The following is a 16305-nucleotide window of genomic DNA, read 5'->3' as shown; positions in this document are numbered from 1 at the left end:
CAAATGCTTAAGCCCAGACTTCAAATTAGAGCAGGTAAAATTACAGTTTCAGTTAATACTGCCTGTATCTTTTGACAAACATGTGAACTAGTAAAATTGAAATTCGAGACGCCAATGCATCGTGATATCGAATTGAACCGAATCGATGACATGATAATCGTAATCGAACCGTGACACCAGTGTAGGTTCACACCTGTCCCACATTTGGTTTGTTTGGTGGTGGTATCCCTAGCTGAAATGTTAGTTGAAAATTATAAAAAAAGCTTTATTTTATTTAAAAAAAAAAAACATTTCTGCTTGGTCGAATAAAAGTCATGTTTTATATAACATAATAATAGTCATTTTCATCCAATTTTAAATTAGAACATTTGATATGTCAAAGTCACTTCGGTTAAGCCACTTTAGGGTACGGTAGGCCTTCGGGTGTGTGTGTATAAGATCAGGATGGCACCACCTCCGCCTTATTTTGAACCAGGAAAAACCCTGACAGTGAAACGTTGTGACGGACGATGACAAGCTGTTATGTTATAAAGCGAGATGCATCTAGGCGCGAGCTGGGCTGAGCAGTTATAAACAGACCTTCAAACTTGGAATAGGTAAAATAGTTGACACGTAAATATCAATCCCTGTCGTGGGTCTGGGGGCATCCCTCCCCCATAAGAACATTTGTGTGATTTTTACTTTTAATGTATGCATTCTGGTGCACCCTGACAAGAAAAAATACTTTATTTGCTTCAACTAAAAACAACTTTGTCACACCAGCCACAATTTGCTGGTCAAAATGCGTCGGCCTGCACCAGATTTTCAAGTGCACCAACATCATGACATCTACTGTAGCAGCAACTAATCCAATAATGTATGACAAAAGTGAAGCTCAAACGCATATAGTTAACACCCAGTAGTTATTTCGTGACTAAAGAAAAAAACGCTTTTCTACTATTGTATATCTAGCACACAACAATGATAATGTTAACAGGCAAGCATGATCAGCACAATCATTCCTTAAAACACAGTGGTCGTTTTATTATGCGCAGCATCATGTCTAGGACAACTCTGCTATGAATGTGGTAGAATCGAGAAGTATTTTCTATTAATGCGCTGTTTTTCTGTTATTCCCAAACAGATAATTACATCTTGCAGTTTATGGTGAAGTAAGTGTGTACATTAAAGATGATTTCATTCAAAGAACATTGACGAATGCAGTTGCTGCAGGACTCAGAACAGCATCCTGAGTTGTAGCATAGCGCCGCAGACAGGTGTGTGTACACTCATAGAAAAGAACATGTTCATTTTTACAAACAATAGAACTAGGCTGCGCAGCTCGGAGTGCAACTACCTTTAGTCACCAAGTCATTGAAAGTTGAGTGTCACGATACTGCAATTTCTGACTTCGATTCAATACCTAAAAAAATACTGATATTCGATACCATTTCCAATACCATGGGGAAAAACTGCCATAATAATAAGGCCCTACATTTTTTACTTTTATTTAAAGTTAAATTGAACAAGACTAGACAATGATGCATATATTTACATTATTTACCAATTGTTAATCAAATGTAAATTTTACTGATACATTTACTATTTAAAGTTGAATTTGTCAGTGTGAATGGACCGGAATTTACATAAATCGTTAAGGGATTAATAAAGAGATTAAGGGATTAATAAATACTTGAACAAATGTATTGCTCATTCATCGCTAATTAATGTTAAACGTATTGAATTTTTTGATAACACTAAGGCTTAGAATAGTGATGTCTGTCAGCCATCAGCGATGGCATTGTCTATTAGGGCTGGGTATCCATTCTGATGTTCCGATTAGATTAGATTCCGATTCAATTAGCTCTAAAGAGGGGCTGTAATAATACGAACCGCTGCCTTTTATGTGAAGGTGATATATTATTGTATACGATATGATATTGTACGATTCCTATGCTCTCAGTTTCTAAATGACTTACAGTTAAATGCCGCCATATCCTTAAGCCAGAGGGCGCTCTTATGCAGAAACTCAGAATATGGGAAACAGAAGAACAACAATTAGTTCCAGGAAATGCCTGTGGTCATATTCTATTGCTGTTCTTTAAACGTTTTCAAGTTTTTTCATGATAAAACAGTGGATGTATGGTAATGATGATGGATGACTGTTGCTTTTTCAAATACACGTTATAAACGACTTAATCTCGTTTTGATTTTAGATAGAGCAGTACTTTCTACTGTTCAAACTGTTGTAGTTCAGGGAAGAGCTGTCCATAAAACATCAAATCAATTTCAGAACCAATTTAGACCCCCAACCCTACAGTTAGGCCTACGTTAGAACAGAGTGCCGTGCGCATCTCATGACTCACTGGTTTTCCATGCGTAGATCGATTGCCATATATCACTAGAGTTTTACTCGACAGTACTGCTTACAAAGCACTCTCGTCTTACTTTGATATCATACTCCGATCGGCATGCACAGCCCCACAAGAAGTCAAACTAACATGATTATTAAATGCGGAAACTGAGGATAACCCTTTGAACAGGGGCTCACATTTGTTAACGAATATTTTCTTCAGATTCAATCATTGTTGAAAACCCGCACAAAGCTAAATATATATCACTGTCCCTCATGGGTTTTGGATCTTTTGATGCAAATATCTTACACAGTGTCACTTAAATAAAGGTGTGCAGTAATTTGAGCCATAAACAACCTTCAAAGTTTCTACCTAATCGGGTTAAGATATAAATATGAACGAGTTCTGATATGATGTCTCACACTGTAGGCTGATAAGAGTTCGCTGGAGGAACAGGCCATCATCCACTCCTAACTTCTTCTAGACCCTGAAAACAAAGGAACTATTCATGTTTCTGAAGCCCACCGCTATACTTCACCGTATGCCATCAATGGAAAGCTTGTTATATGGATGGGTAGGGTGCAGTGAGGCCTGCTGCTGACTGCACTGAAGAAGTCTGCACATTGACCTGCTGCGGGCAGTATAATTCACATTTACTCAACTGACGGGATTGTGTGTGAACATGCTGAACCTTAATAAAGCCCATAAATGTCCCATAAAACCCCAAATTAACATGTCTTAAAATATTTTGTATAATAACAAAAAACTAAATAACAAACAGATCCTTCTCTAAAAGAGTTCACTTTTTCAGACAAAATGTCCAATCAAATACAGACCGGTAATATTCAATCTAAATATCCACTGGTGTTGTCTAAAATATTGATATTTCGATACGTATTGATACTGTAAATATGAAACGGTTCCAATACGCATGCCCCACAGTATTGATACCAGCTGCTCGTTCTCGCTCTCTCTTTTTTCGGACAGTTATTGACACAGTGCACATGAACGAAGTGACAAAAGATACCCGCCTCCTATCCCAGACTTGACTCATTTGTAGTAGTTAAATAGTGTTCATGTAAAAAATATATCAGTAACACTGGCGCTTGGTCCATGCTCTTTTGTGCTTCCCATGTTTACCATACCGCTCTATGCATGTGCGCAGATCCACTTGATCCATTCACTTCGGTTAAATGCTCTGGCCATCTTTCTAAGAATGCTTTCACACCGGACTCATTTAGTACAGCTGAATCGCACCAGAGTTCGTTTTTCTTCTTGGTGCGGTTTATTTGGGCAGGTGTGAATGCAGCAATCGCATTCGAGTGCGCACCAAAAGGAGACCAAATAAGCATACAGAGACCTCCTTGAAGAGGTCTCAAACATTAACACTTTAACGCTTTCAAACATTTACATTTATTCATTTGGCAGATGAACACTTTTGGCCAACAAACCCTGGAGCAGTTCGTTTGTGGTGAAAACGTGATCCTACCTCGAACAGACTCAAGTGCAAAAGGTACTGCACTTTTTTGGACCAAACCAGCGTATTATGGAATGATGACAAGTGTTTGTTGACAGTTTGCACTAGCATGGCAGCTTGCGGACAAACTTGGGAGTTGTGAGGCGGTGCGGAGCCTCATAGAAATTTGGTCTGATGTAGAGGTCGACCGATATGCGTTTTTCAGGGCTGCTGTCAATATCGATTATTACAGGTCATGTAGGACGATAACCAATATTTTGAACCAATATATATGTCAGGTGTAAAAATGAAAAATATGTTCAAAATTAAGAATAACAAGAGCTCTGACAAAAACTTTGCCCAAAAACCATCAAAAGTGAATTTGATGTAAATGAAGAGTTTATTTACAAAAACTTTTTTTAATATATTTTTTTAATCATGTTTTTATCATGTTATCGTGTTTTATTGTGTTTGTTCGCTGTTTTTTATTATTATTATTATTATTATTATATAATCAATGCACAATAAAAAAACATTATGTTTGAGTTATCCATCCATCCATCCATCCATTTTCTACCGCTTATCCGAACTACCTCGGGTCACGGGGAGCCTGCGCCTATCTCAGGAGTCATCGGGCATCAAGGCAGGATACACCCTGGATGGAGTGCCAACCCATCGCAGGGCACACACACTCACTCATTCACTCACGCACTCACACCCTACGGACAATTTTTGTTTGAGTTATCCGTTTTGCAAATTAAGTCTTTAAAGTTTGCCTTTAAAATTCCTACAAATGAATCTTGTGTTATTTAAAGCGCTCCTTAAACAATCTTGTTATATTCCTAAACACATGATTCTGATAAAAATACTGTTCATTAATGATCTGTATGGACTGCTCTCATAGTCACCAATAAAAAATCATCAAAATAGCAATAATAGAAATAAGCATTTAGGAATGCATAAGGCACCCAGTTATTCCTTTAACCTAGTTAGCCCTTCACAAATGAATGAACTGCCTGAAATAAACTAACCTCCGAGATATTATTGAACTGAATGCAATGTCAAGAGCCTACCACATCAGCTCAAAGCAGCAGTTATAGACTCAACACCTCACATCACAGAGATACTACTCTCAATGTGGGTCATATTTCACAAGGTATGTCCAGACAATTGGGTTTAATAGTGAATCTACGGGATTAACTGAGTAACAACAGAATCTGATTCATTTGTTTCTAGCAGGTTTGCATATCACCACACCCGATATGAGCTCAGTTATTTTATCCCTGAGGGCGCATATTCCTCCAGCACAACGTCCCCCATGAAAACATACCTCGGATCTGATACTGACACGTCCTTCATGAAAACATGATGTCAACATTTAAGCACTAAAGGCATATATGTAAAGCAGTCATACCTTAAAACAGTGAATTATTAAAGATTACTGCCCAGCCACACATCGATTTCAGACGTTTAGATAATTCAATAAAACTGATTTGATATAGTCACACCTGATGTTTTTGGGCGTGTTTACAGATCATCAATACTTAAATATTTTGACCGGAATAATAAACTTTCTAAATCAAGGCGATTGTAGCGCAGAAGTGAGTGTAGGCCGCGTTTTACTCAAGTAACGTTACAGTATCTCAGACTGACGTGTAACGTTACGCGTTACATATCAAAGTTTAATAAACTGTACATACGATAAAGATTCGCTTAATAATAAATGAACGATAAAAACGATGTGCCCTAACTGGCCCGTGTAACGGGTAAAATGTCTCTCATCGTTTCTTCCGTTATAAACTGTACGTTACATTCTTGTCTGCGTCTCTAGAAGAAAAATATAAACTTTTTGGTGCACGAGTCACTTGACTTAATACTTTACCGTGTCCTTACCTCTCTACCTATCGAATAACGTCAAATTAGGGAGTTCTCTTTACATGTAAATGTGAAAGTTCATTTCAGCAAAGCTACGTCTTTAAAAGTTTCGCCTCAGAAGGAAACTTTCCCACCCGAGAAAAAGTTCAGCAGCTTTACTGAAATAAAACGTAGAGAGCGGAAGTAAGCGTTTCGCTCTTACCTCAGATTTCTTCGTTCTACAGTTGTCCACCTTCGGACACTTTTCGATATATTAACACTATTAGTCCCCCAGCAGAAAGTTCCTGTCGTGTTAACGCTGGTATGTAACGTCAGATGTGATTTCTGCCCCGTTGCTTTGAAGCGGTGTGTTAAACTCCACCCTGAGCTCGAGCAAACACGCGCGCGCTCGCGCAGCTGCCTCCCACATCATAACTTCTCCCAGAATTATTTCAGCCTTTTTTAAATAGTTTTATAGAGGTATGCTTACGTCGAAATAAACAATCCCGTTGTACACTATAGATTAGAGGCTTAAACATTTGATTATATCAGATAAGTACAGCTTTATTTCGCTTGTTAGATGTTGAGTGGAACAAATGTGGATTGCATGAGAATACAGCACCATCTGGTGTTCGGTGTATGTACACGTCACAGTTGTGCTAACTCCAAGTTGTCAAACAAGGAAAGTATTTACTATGACACCTGAGGCCTCTACTAGCCACAGTGAGTGCCACGTGGTGTTCTTGAAGAAGGGCTCATTGAAGGGCTGTCATGTCTTTGGGCTGATGAGCACATGTTATTTGCGTGTTTACGTTATCTGGAAAACACAAGCTTTGTTTAAATTCAGTAACCTGTCCCTGTGCTTTGCTATGATTGTGTGCTTAGCTTTCCAGTGTGTAAAAAGTGTCTGTCATTTCCCTGGATTCGTCAGCTTTTCTCCTCACCCTGTCTGATGCTCACATGCAGACCGCCACTGGCTCCCTGTTCAGCTGTGATGGTGTGTCTTTTTTTGTGTTTCCCGTTTCCTTTATCTCTCAACTTCCTCTTTCTCTTTGTCTATTATTGGACCTTTTATTCCCCTTTTGGTTTGTATTTGTTTCTTTTCCTTTTTCAAAAAAGTCCTTCTCTGTACTGCATTTGGTCAAAACACCTTCTAGTACCAACAATCACAAAGCGTCATCTCTCAGCCCGTGGATCATTCATCTCTCCACCAGAGAGAGACATCACCATATCTAGACTAACTTCCTGCTGTCGAAAACATTTCTTTTCACTTGCTCTGTGTCAAAAATTGCAAGTTTACTTACCTTTTTTACCATAGTCCAGTCCTATCAAGTTTTATGAAAAGTTTGGAGTTATGAGCCACTCACATTTGTAGCCACCTAATTCTCTATATGTTTTTCTTTTTACCTATTGTTTTTGATTCACCAACACAAGTAGAAATTATAAAGATAAGTAAATCTGAAAAAGTATATTTCAGGACTAGAAATGTTTTAAAATAAGACCTGGCTCAAAACACACGAACAGCAGTGCTGAATGTACATTCTGTAGGATTGCTTAACTTTCCCTGAGCGTGTATGTCAGGTTGTATGTGTAAAACTTTACTGAAATGTATTTTTCTTATTCTGCATCAATACCAACGTAGCACTAATTTGGCTATATTCAAGGGATTATATTAACCCTTTAAATCTCTATGACTTTATTTTTTTATAACATCCTTATTGAATATTATTTGTCTTTTATTTTAAATACTTATATTCAATCAATCAAAGGAGGGCACGGTGGCTTAGTGGTTAGCACGTTCGCCTCACACCTCCAGGGTTGGGGGTTTGATTCCCGCTTCCTACTTGTGTGTGTGGAGTTTGCATGTTCTCCCCGTGCCTCGGGGGTTTCCTCCAGGTACTCCGGTTTCCTCCCCTGGTCCAAAGACATGCATGGTAGGTTGATTGGCATCTCTGGAAAAATTGTCCGTAGGGTGTGAGTGCGTGAGTGAATGAATGAGTGTGTGTGCCCTGCGATGGGTTGGCACTCCATCCAGGGTGTATCCTGCCTTGATGCCCGATGACTCCTGAGATAGGCGCAGGCTCCCCGTGACCCGAGGTAGTTCGGATAAGCGGTAGAAAATGGAATGGAATATTCAATCAATAATTTCAACCAGTAAAAACATAAATATTAAAATGTAAACAACATCAACAAAAGCCATATTTAAACTGCCGCAGCATGACATGGTTTATTTATACCAATATTACATAATGATGTAAGATTAATGTCATTTTGAAAGCATAAGTGTATACATTAAATATAAATATAAAAAACAAAATAAAAGGCAGATGTCTTTGAGTTAACTCAGTTGATTCGGTTGAAACAAACCCCTTAAAAAACATTACTGTGCGTTCACACCGCCAGCGACACCTAGCGACAACGTGACTTGATGTCATTAATTTTAATGGAGAGCCGGCGACTTCCAGCGACATGAGCAACAGTGACAGTTGGCATCAGGAAGTGGGCGTGTCTAGTAACGTGTCTAATGTGCAGATGTGGCTAATCTCCTCTGTCTGCTTCTTCACCGTCGAGAACTGCTGAGCGAAGTCCTCGACGATGTCACCAAACAGCCCACCCTGCAAGATGGGTGCATCGAGAAAGCGGACTTTCTCGGTGTCACTCATCTACGCATGGTTCAGCCAGAGGTGTCTCTCCTGGACCACTAGCGTGGACATCGTCCGACCCAGGGCCTGCGCTGTCACCTTGGTCGCCTGTAGAGCGAGTTCAGTGGCGGCACGGAGATCCTGCATTATAACCGGGTCGGCCTTACCCTCGTCGAGCTCTCTTACTCCTTGGCCTGGTGGACCTGCAGGATGGCCATGGAGTGAAGAGAGGAAGTAGCTTGGCCCACAGCAACGTAAGCCTTTGACACCAGTGATGCCGAAGTCTCAAACACTTTCGACCGTAGGCGTGTCCGATTCCTCAAGGTGGCAGCCGTCTGCAGGCACAGGTGCACCGCCACCGCACGTTCCACCTGGGGGATATCGACGTAGCCTTTGGCTGCCCCACCATCGAGGGAAGTAAGGGAGCTAGAGCGTGTTTGACTTGAGCGAGCAGTGAGTGGAGCGCTCCAAGTCTTAAACAGCTCTTCATGCACTTCCGTGAAGAATGGCACCTGGGGTGGGTGCGGTTTAGCACCACGCTCCGACCCCAGGAACCACGTATCCAGCCGCGAGCGTTGGGGAGGAGGCAGTGGTGTGCACTGCAACCCATAACTCGCGGCTGCCCGGGTAAGCATGGCTGACATCTCCACGTCTGCTTCCTCCTGAACTCGAGCCCCCTTTGGGGGGAGCTCGGAGTCTTCAGCGTCGGATGCCAGCTTGCAGAAGTCCCCATATCACTAACGCTGCTAGCACTGGCGGACACCGGGGGTTTAGCTATCGATGTCACAGCCCGGGTAGCAGATGAAATGGTGGCTGGATGACCATCCAGCCCGCAGTGCGGGCAACTTCTGGATGACCGTCTGCCCACAGTGCGGTCAAGATGTGTCAACGAAAGTCGCTTCAGTGTGCTGGATGCCCAGACACTTGATGCAGCTATTGTGTCCGTCCCCCTCCTCTATGAGGGTGAAGCACCCTAGAGAACAGTGGGACATGCCGCGCTGGAGAATGCTCAGTCCTAAAAATGAGGTTTTTTTATTTATTTCTCTAACACCGCTGGAACTGTCGAGACGCCCAGGGGAAGGTCGCTGCAGGTAGGGACTATCTGCTGCTCTACATCGTAGATCCAGCAACGTAGTTGAAGAATTATTTGAATTCATGTTGTTCGTAGTCATGAGCGATGGCTCTGAAGAACAAAAGGTAAATGAATGCTGGACGCCGTCTTCCTTTTATACCGGATATCCGGGGGCAGAGACCGGCATGCAAATTTCATTAGCCAAATTTCATTGGCCTCTTCTATAGTAGTCAGAGTTTATAGGTTCTCAAGGGCGAACCCCATCTCAAGGCTCGACACAACGTCAAGAGACCAACAGAAAGGGAGCGGTTCAACTCCAGACAAAGTTGCCAGGAGAGTTAACCCCGTCACCAATCGTCTACACTTGCCTAGATCTTTCAAAATGAACCCCACTTTTCACGTGTCTTTGTTAAGACCGTTGTTTTTTCTCATCTTGTCCCGGCAGGAAGATCTCCCCCTCCACCCCGTGTCATCCAGCTTATACCGTCCACCGGATACTCGACTCCCGCCAATCAGCGGTCCTGGTGGTATCTGATTCGTCAGATCAGGGTCCTCGATTCCGAGAAAACTGGTGGGAACGTCAGGAACCGTTCCTAGATGGGGGATTCTGTCAACATTTGACTGGAGTTGTTCCGGTTGTTGGACATTAGGGGTCACTATTGCAATCTTTGTCTGTCCTTTGTTTTAGTTATTGTTTTCACCTGTGCCTCATTTGCCTTGTGTGTATTTAAACCCCCAGTTCTCTTTATTTCTTTGCTCTGTGTTTGAAGGTTAGTGCTCTATCATTGATAGTTGTAATATTTTGTGGTTGCGCTGATATTTATCTTTTGACGCCATTTTTGTTTGCACATTTGAGCTTGTTGTATATTTTGAGTCTTTTGTTGGATCCAGATTTTCCTGTGGATTTACCCTTTTTTTGGACTTTGTGGATTTACCCTTTTTGCTGTGTGGAATTATCTTAATTTCTTGGGATTATTTTGTCATTGTGGATTATAGTTTTTGTCTGGAGTATTTTTGCCTTTTATTATTTATCTCTGGTATTACGGTGTCTGCCTCATCTTCTGTTTTCTACCAACCCCTTGTGGCTCATTCAGTTAAGCAACGGTACCTCACACCGGTGACCCGAGTTCATAACTGGGTCCTGACACACTCACACAGCAGATGCTGTACATTGCGGTACACTGCACTGGTATAGAGAAGTGATATATAAATAAAGAATGCTAAATTTAACTTTAAATGGCAGTATGTATTGTGATCTCAGATCCGTACACAGGATTTACATCTACCGAGGTCCAAAATTTTATTTTCCTGGGGGGGTCGGGTACTGGGTATGCCCCAAAACCATTTCAGTGTGCTCGAAGTAATTATTTGATAAGCAATTTATAAAACATTAGAAACAAATTAAATGTGAAGAAAGATTCAGAATAGAAATAAAAATACAAATGAGTATAATTTGTTTATTGTTAACAAAACACAATCCACTCCAAACAGAAATGTTTCAATGATTATTCTCAGAGATGTTCTCAGAGAAGTGAATGAGTGAGTGTGTGTGCCCTGCGATGGGTTGGCACTCCATCCAGGGTGTATCCTGCCTTGATGCCCGATGACTCCTGAGATAGGCGCAGGCTTCCCGTGACCCGAGGTAGTTCGGATAAGCGGTAGAAAATGGAATGGAATGGAATGGAATGTTCTCAGAGAGTCTTCTGTGTCCAGAGGCATTACAGCGCCCGTGGACTTTTTCTGTCTCCACTGCTCTTTCTCTCTACCTCTCTTTCTGTATCGCTCCACTCTTCAGAACCTTCTCCTTCTCTCAAATCTCGTATTGACTCTTCAACATAACATTCTCTCTGTTCATTGCTCTTTTCATTTACATCTTCTCTTTGTTCTCTCTCTCCTTCTTTATTTACTGCCTGATCCTTTCTTTCTGACTCATCACTTGACTCACCGGCCAAAGTGTATGCAAATATGTATTGTGTTTGTATTATTGATACATACAGCCAAAGACCACACACACACCTTTGACACACACAACACCATTTTTTTTTTTAATTATCTTGGGGGATTTCAAACATTCTCATTTGTTTACGTAATAAAGATCTCACACTTGGACCAATCTGTTGTTGAGATCAGATGTATATTTATTTGGAGTGCACACAAGCTAAATTTCATAAGAGATATCTTGGTGTTGATATTTACATCATCTGAAAAACCAGCAGCCTTTATTTAATTTGACTTTACACTACAATATAGTAACATGTACAACAAAACAGGCAACTTCAAAATAATTTCGAGAACAGTTTTACAAAGACTGTGTCCAAATAGCGATTAACCACAGTCATACAGAACCAGAAAACAAGTAACAAGACTATGAAAAATAGAGTGATTTAATTTCGAATAAATGTTGACAAGCAAGTCGAACCGAACACACGGTAACATAACACACACACCCACATTGATGAATGATATCAGTTATGCTCAAACTGTAATACTTGTTGGAAGCAAAACTAATTTAGTGAGACTTATTAGTTAAATTCTTTTTTGTGTGTGTTTTATTTGATTCTCAATATTAATTATTCTTTATTTGTCCTCTCTTCCTCATTACATTGGTGATGATGATGGTTTGATGTGAATTGGGTCTTATACATGCCAATACAAAACTCATCCTTCTGCCTCTCATGTGTGAAAAGTGTTTAACTTTATTCTTTATAGTTGATGAGTGTTTAATTTTTCTTTTAATGCTGTAAATTCATGATTGGTGGTAATTTTGAGATATCCTAGGAAGTTAATTTAAAACATTGACAGGCTTTAACCTGTCTGGCACCTAAACTAATATTGAAATATTTTTACTAGTCTAAGGTGTACCACCGTCACAGTGCACATGAAATGCAGATGGAAGATTTTATTTCAAGCTGATTTTCAACTGAACTGTAAATCTCTGATAATATCATCTCTGGCACTTTTAATCTCATCTAGAGTCACCTGAAACTGATCAGCTGTTTTTTTAATTTCATTAATAAATTTTAAAGTTTCTGATTTGATTTCATCTACTTTTCTCTCTTTTTCGGGTTGATTTAATTCAGAGATCTCTACCGAATCACAATAAATACTGTAAACATCAAGAGCGAGAAAGAGAGTTGAGATTGTGCCGGTTATTTTCCCAACCACTTTAAGACTTCTGACAGCTTTTGCAGCTGTTCTCCCAAGTGTAGCAGTTAGTACAGTTAAAAATTTTCCGATGCTGGAAAAGGTTTTCACTGATCTCACACTGGTCATTATTGTTTTATTAAGCACAGAATACTTCTGCCCCTCCTGCTGAAGCTCTTCTATTTTGTTAGTAATTGTATTCAGATGCTGAATCATTGGATTGATTGTTTTCTGGAAATCTTTAATGATATTCTCAATAGTCTCACGTAGTTTTTTCTGTTTAAAGATGTTAATGATGTTACATGTTGCACCTGTAACTCCTCCAGCCATTCCAACAGCACCACCAATAGCAGAAACAGCTAAAGAAGCACCAAATGTGAAAAATGATAAACCCAGACCCACTAGTGCTATGGCTCCTCCAGTCACTCCAATTGATGATCCGACCAAACTGCCCACTGTAGTACTTTTGTGCATGTCTTCAAGTTTCTTGGAGACGTCTTTCAGCTCCTTTATTTTCCTCTTGAGAGTGTCATGGTTTTTGTTGAATTCTGAGTTCAGTCCCTTGATGCCTTGTTGAAGTTCATCATTAATCTCTTCCAGTTTCCTGAAACATCAAAATTTATTTTAGAAATAGACAGCACTGGTAATTTGGTGTTGTCTGTTTCATGATTTTACCATCCCTAACAAAAAGAACCCATTACCATTATACAATTTATAACGGTCATGTTTTACTTTTGCAATGACAACAATTTTCTCTGTTAACGTAAGTGAATGTTAACGGTGCTGCAGTTATTCTCTCACTAACTTCCCTCCCTTCCATTGACTCAAATTTACATCAAGTATGTTTGTATTTGTACATTTTATATAAATATATACTGAATATATTTTACATTTATTGTACAAACAAAATATTTATATATTTGCCGACAGTGTGATCAGCACCCGACCCAAAGTATTTTATCACAACAGTCGGCTGCTTATACATTATCCAACTTACTACACCGCTATGTGCCACATGAGAAAAAAACTGAACTTAAATGTGAATTCTTAATATTTTATTAGCTCATTTTTACAGAATGCCGATCTTCTGAAAGGAAAAGCCATAAACTTTCAGTTTTAAAGTTAGAAACAATGTTCAAACGTCACGAACAGGCAAATTGGTTCAAACATTTGTAAATATTATATCATATATGTTATTATAAGACATATTTATAAGTAATGTTTGTGTCATATTAAACTGCCCCTCTCAAAATGATTTGCAGCATCCGGGTTACAGGGTTTAGTTTTAGAGGTTTTTATTTGAATTTAATACCCTTGGAATCTTGCGACTGGCCAAACAGAATCAAGCATTCAAATGAGACGTGTAATAACTAATGATAACCAAAAGAAACATGGTAAATTTATTACTGTTACTAGTCCATTCATTTCCAAGTCAAAGCTTTGAACAAATGAATACTTACTGCAGCGACATCTCGTCTGGCTGATTCACTTCACCTGTGAACATGAAGCATTTTCAAAGTTTACTTTAATCATAATTTAATATACAGTGCTTCATTTAATATACAGTACAGTACATTATGACAGACATTTTACGCATGTCATTTGTAAAGTATTTTTCAAAACAAAACACATCAATTAAAACCTGCTTACACCTGCTTTTATTCATCAATAATACAATTTTAACAAATGTGTACAGTAAATCTCATCAATGTTGGAAAAGTATTAAAATGTTGTGATGTCCATTTGCCGTGTCTTGTGTTTTCTCTGTCTTTTTCTGTTTTACAAAAGCAATAACCCATAAGAGGCTGTGCTTTATCACAAATAAATCTGAGCTCAAGGGTGTTGTTAGGCTCGACCTATTCAGTCTGTTTTTTTCATGTAAAAACATCTCCCGGATTCCAAAAATTTGAGTTTTTAGTCATGTTTTATCTTTAACAAAAAGTTTGGAGTCCTCATACAGTATGCGTTTTGTAAATAATTAAAATGAAACTCACCTGAAATCTTTAAAAGCTGCTGGGCTGAATGTTTTAATCTCGCAAAAATATCTACACTTCCCTGCCTAAAAAAATTATTAAATTACTGTTTTGTCCAGAATAATCGGTAAAACAATGTAATATTTTTCTAAGAAAGAAAATATATAATATACAATCATTTGTATGTAGATATTATGGGATATTTTGTTTTCAGATCAACTGGATACACAAAATGAATAGAAATAAAATAATAATGTTCTTACCTAGAGCGAGTGAAGAGAAATAAATTCTCACTAAAATACTGCTCTATTTATATGTTGTATACTTAATCTCAGTATAAAGATGTGAGGCACTTTCCCATCGATATTGCAACAGTTTCAGAATCATCTGTTTAGGGAAGTTGTTTGGTTTCTCTTTCACTCAATGTAATATTTCCCAGAAAACGCTGCTTTTCCAGTTCATTCAGTGTACTAAAATATATGGGTGTTATCTCTCATTGCATTGATGCATTTCAGTGTGTCAGATCGGAAAGCCAAGCTTTTAATAATGCATTGTTAATGAACAGCAGCTACGTTAATTATTCTCTTTCTGCCTCTCCCTCGGGATGCCCATCCAGGTGAACGTCAATAGCCCATCCCCAATTAGAGATTACGCCAGCTATATTTGCAAATCCCGTGCCATCCTCCTGCCAGAGCCTGCGGAATGACAGACCATCCAAGCTCCATCTCAGACAATCAATCACCACCAAAGAGAAAGGTGACCATCTGACCATCTGACCATCCCAGCTCAGACAATTCCATCCCCAACCAAGAGCAAAGACGGACTATACTTGGTATTTAATGATAAATTTACATCACATGACAGAAGTTTGAAGTTATAGCTACATTCAGTGGCCCTGATTGTTCGTGGGGAGTGGGGGAGATTGTTGGTTGTGGTTGGGGGGATTTTCTTGTTGGGGCTGTGTGGGTCTGGTTTGGTATTGTTTTGTGGTCGATGTCGGACAGCAGAGGATTATAGCTTCATTATGCCATTACTATTTTTCCCTGGTTGTTCCTCTGTTTTCTGGTGTCGATCGTGGAGGGGGACTGGGTTGGACCTACACGGTTTCAACAAGTGGGACTTCCTGGGTTGCAAGTGGTGGGCTCTCCCTCTTCTTCGTGGATGTTTGCTCGGTGGCTTTTGGCAGCTATGACACGTCAGAGGGGATCCGGCCCTCCTAGAATTTGGGGTCTTTGCCACAGCTGGGCAGTGTTGGCATGCTCAGCAGACGACTGCATTTATTTTCAGCAATATTATTTATTAGAATGATCTTGCTTGTTCTATGAACATCATACACTGTGCTGTGTTTTACCTTACTGTGTTTTTTTTCGTGTTTGCTCGTGTAAAGCTGCTTTGGAACAATGCACTCTGTGAAAAGAACTATATAAATAAACTTGAATTGAATTTTGTTGCTTTCTCAAATCTTTTTTTCCAACTTTCCAGTTTATTTCTTTGACAAAAGGACTGACGCCAAACAATTGAATTCTCATCATTGTAATTTAATACAGTTTTACACAAGTTTTACACCCCATTTCACGCAGTAATCCTGGTAAATGACCATCAATACCTGTCACGTGTTGGCATGGCAAGAACCCAATTGCAGGCAGAGACAGATGGTAGGGGTAAACAAGGGTGTTTATTATAACAAAAAGGACAAAACAAAACCCACAAGGGGAAAAACAAGAAAGGATAACTTTAACAGAAATCAAAGACACGGACTCACTAAACTAAGAAAATAAACACTAGTACAAACACTGAGCTGACTTACTGACACGGGGTACAGGAACAAGGA

At 39.5% G+C, this 16305-nt stretch overlaps 2 protein-coding genes across 2 annotated transcripts in view; both read right to left on the bottom strand.

Annotated features, from left to right (window-relative positions):
- tln1 (talin 1) overlaps positions 1–6047 on the bottom strand; it is a 58147-nt gene extending 52100 nt beyond the window's left edge. The window contains 1 exon segment of the mRNA XM_056736012.1: positions 5867–6047. The gene's annotated coding sequence lies outside the window, so the exon portion shown is untranslated.
- Positions 6048–11472: 5425 nt separating this feature from the next.
- LOC130411974 (apolipoprotein L2-like) lies at positions 11473–14833 on the bottom strand. The gene is made up of 4 exons (XM_056737018.1): positions 14738–14833; positions 14496–14560; positions 13962–13995; positions 11473–13105 (listed from the first exon to the last, which is right to left on the bottom strand). The coding sequence occupies exons 3-4, from the start codon at positions 13970–13972 to the stop codon at positions 12274–12276; spliced, it is 843 nt and encodes a 280-aa protein (XP_056592996.1). The 5' UTR covers positions 13973–13995; positions 14496–14560; positions 14738–14833; the 3' UTR covers positions 11473–12273.
- Between the last annotated feature and the right edge of the window lie 1472 nt (positions 14834–16305).

Source organism: Triplophysa dalaica, chromosome 22, assembly GCF_015846415.1.
Source record: "Triplophysa dalaica isolate WHDGS20190420 chromosome 22, ASM1584641v1, whole genome shotgun sequence".
NCBI classification, from domain to species: domain Eukaryota; kingdom Metazoa; phylum Chordata; class Actinopteri; order Cypriniformes; family Nemacheilidae; genus Triplophysa; species Triplophysa dalaica.
The sequence above is the reverse complement of the archived record's forward strand: the minus strand, read 5'-3'. Positions and strand labels throughout refer to the sequence as shown.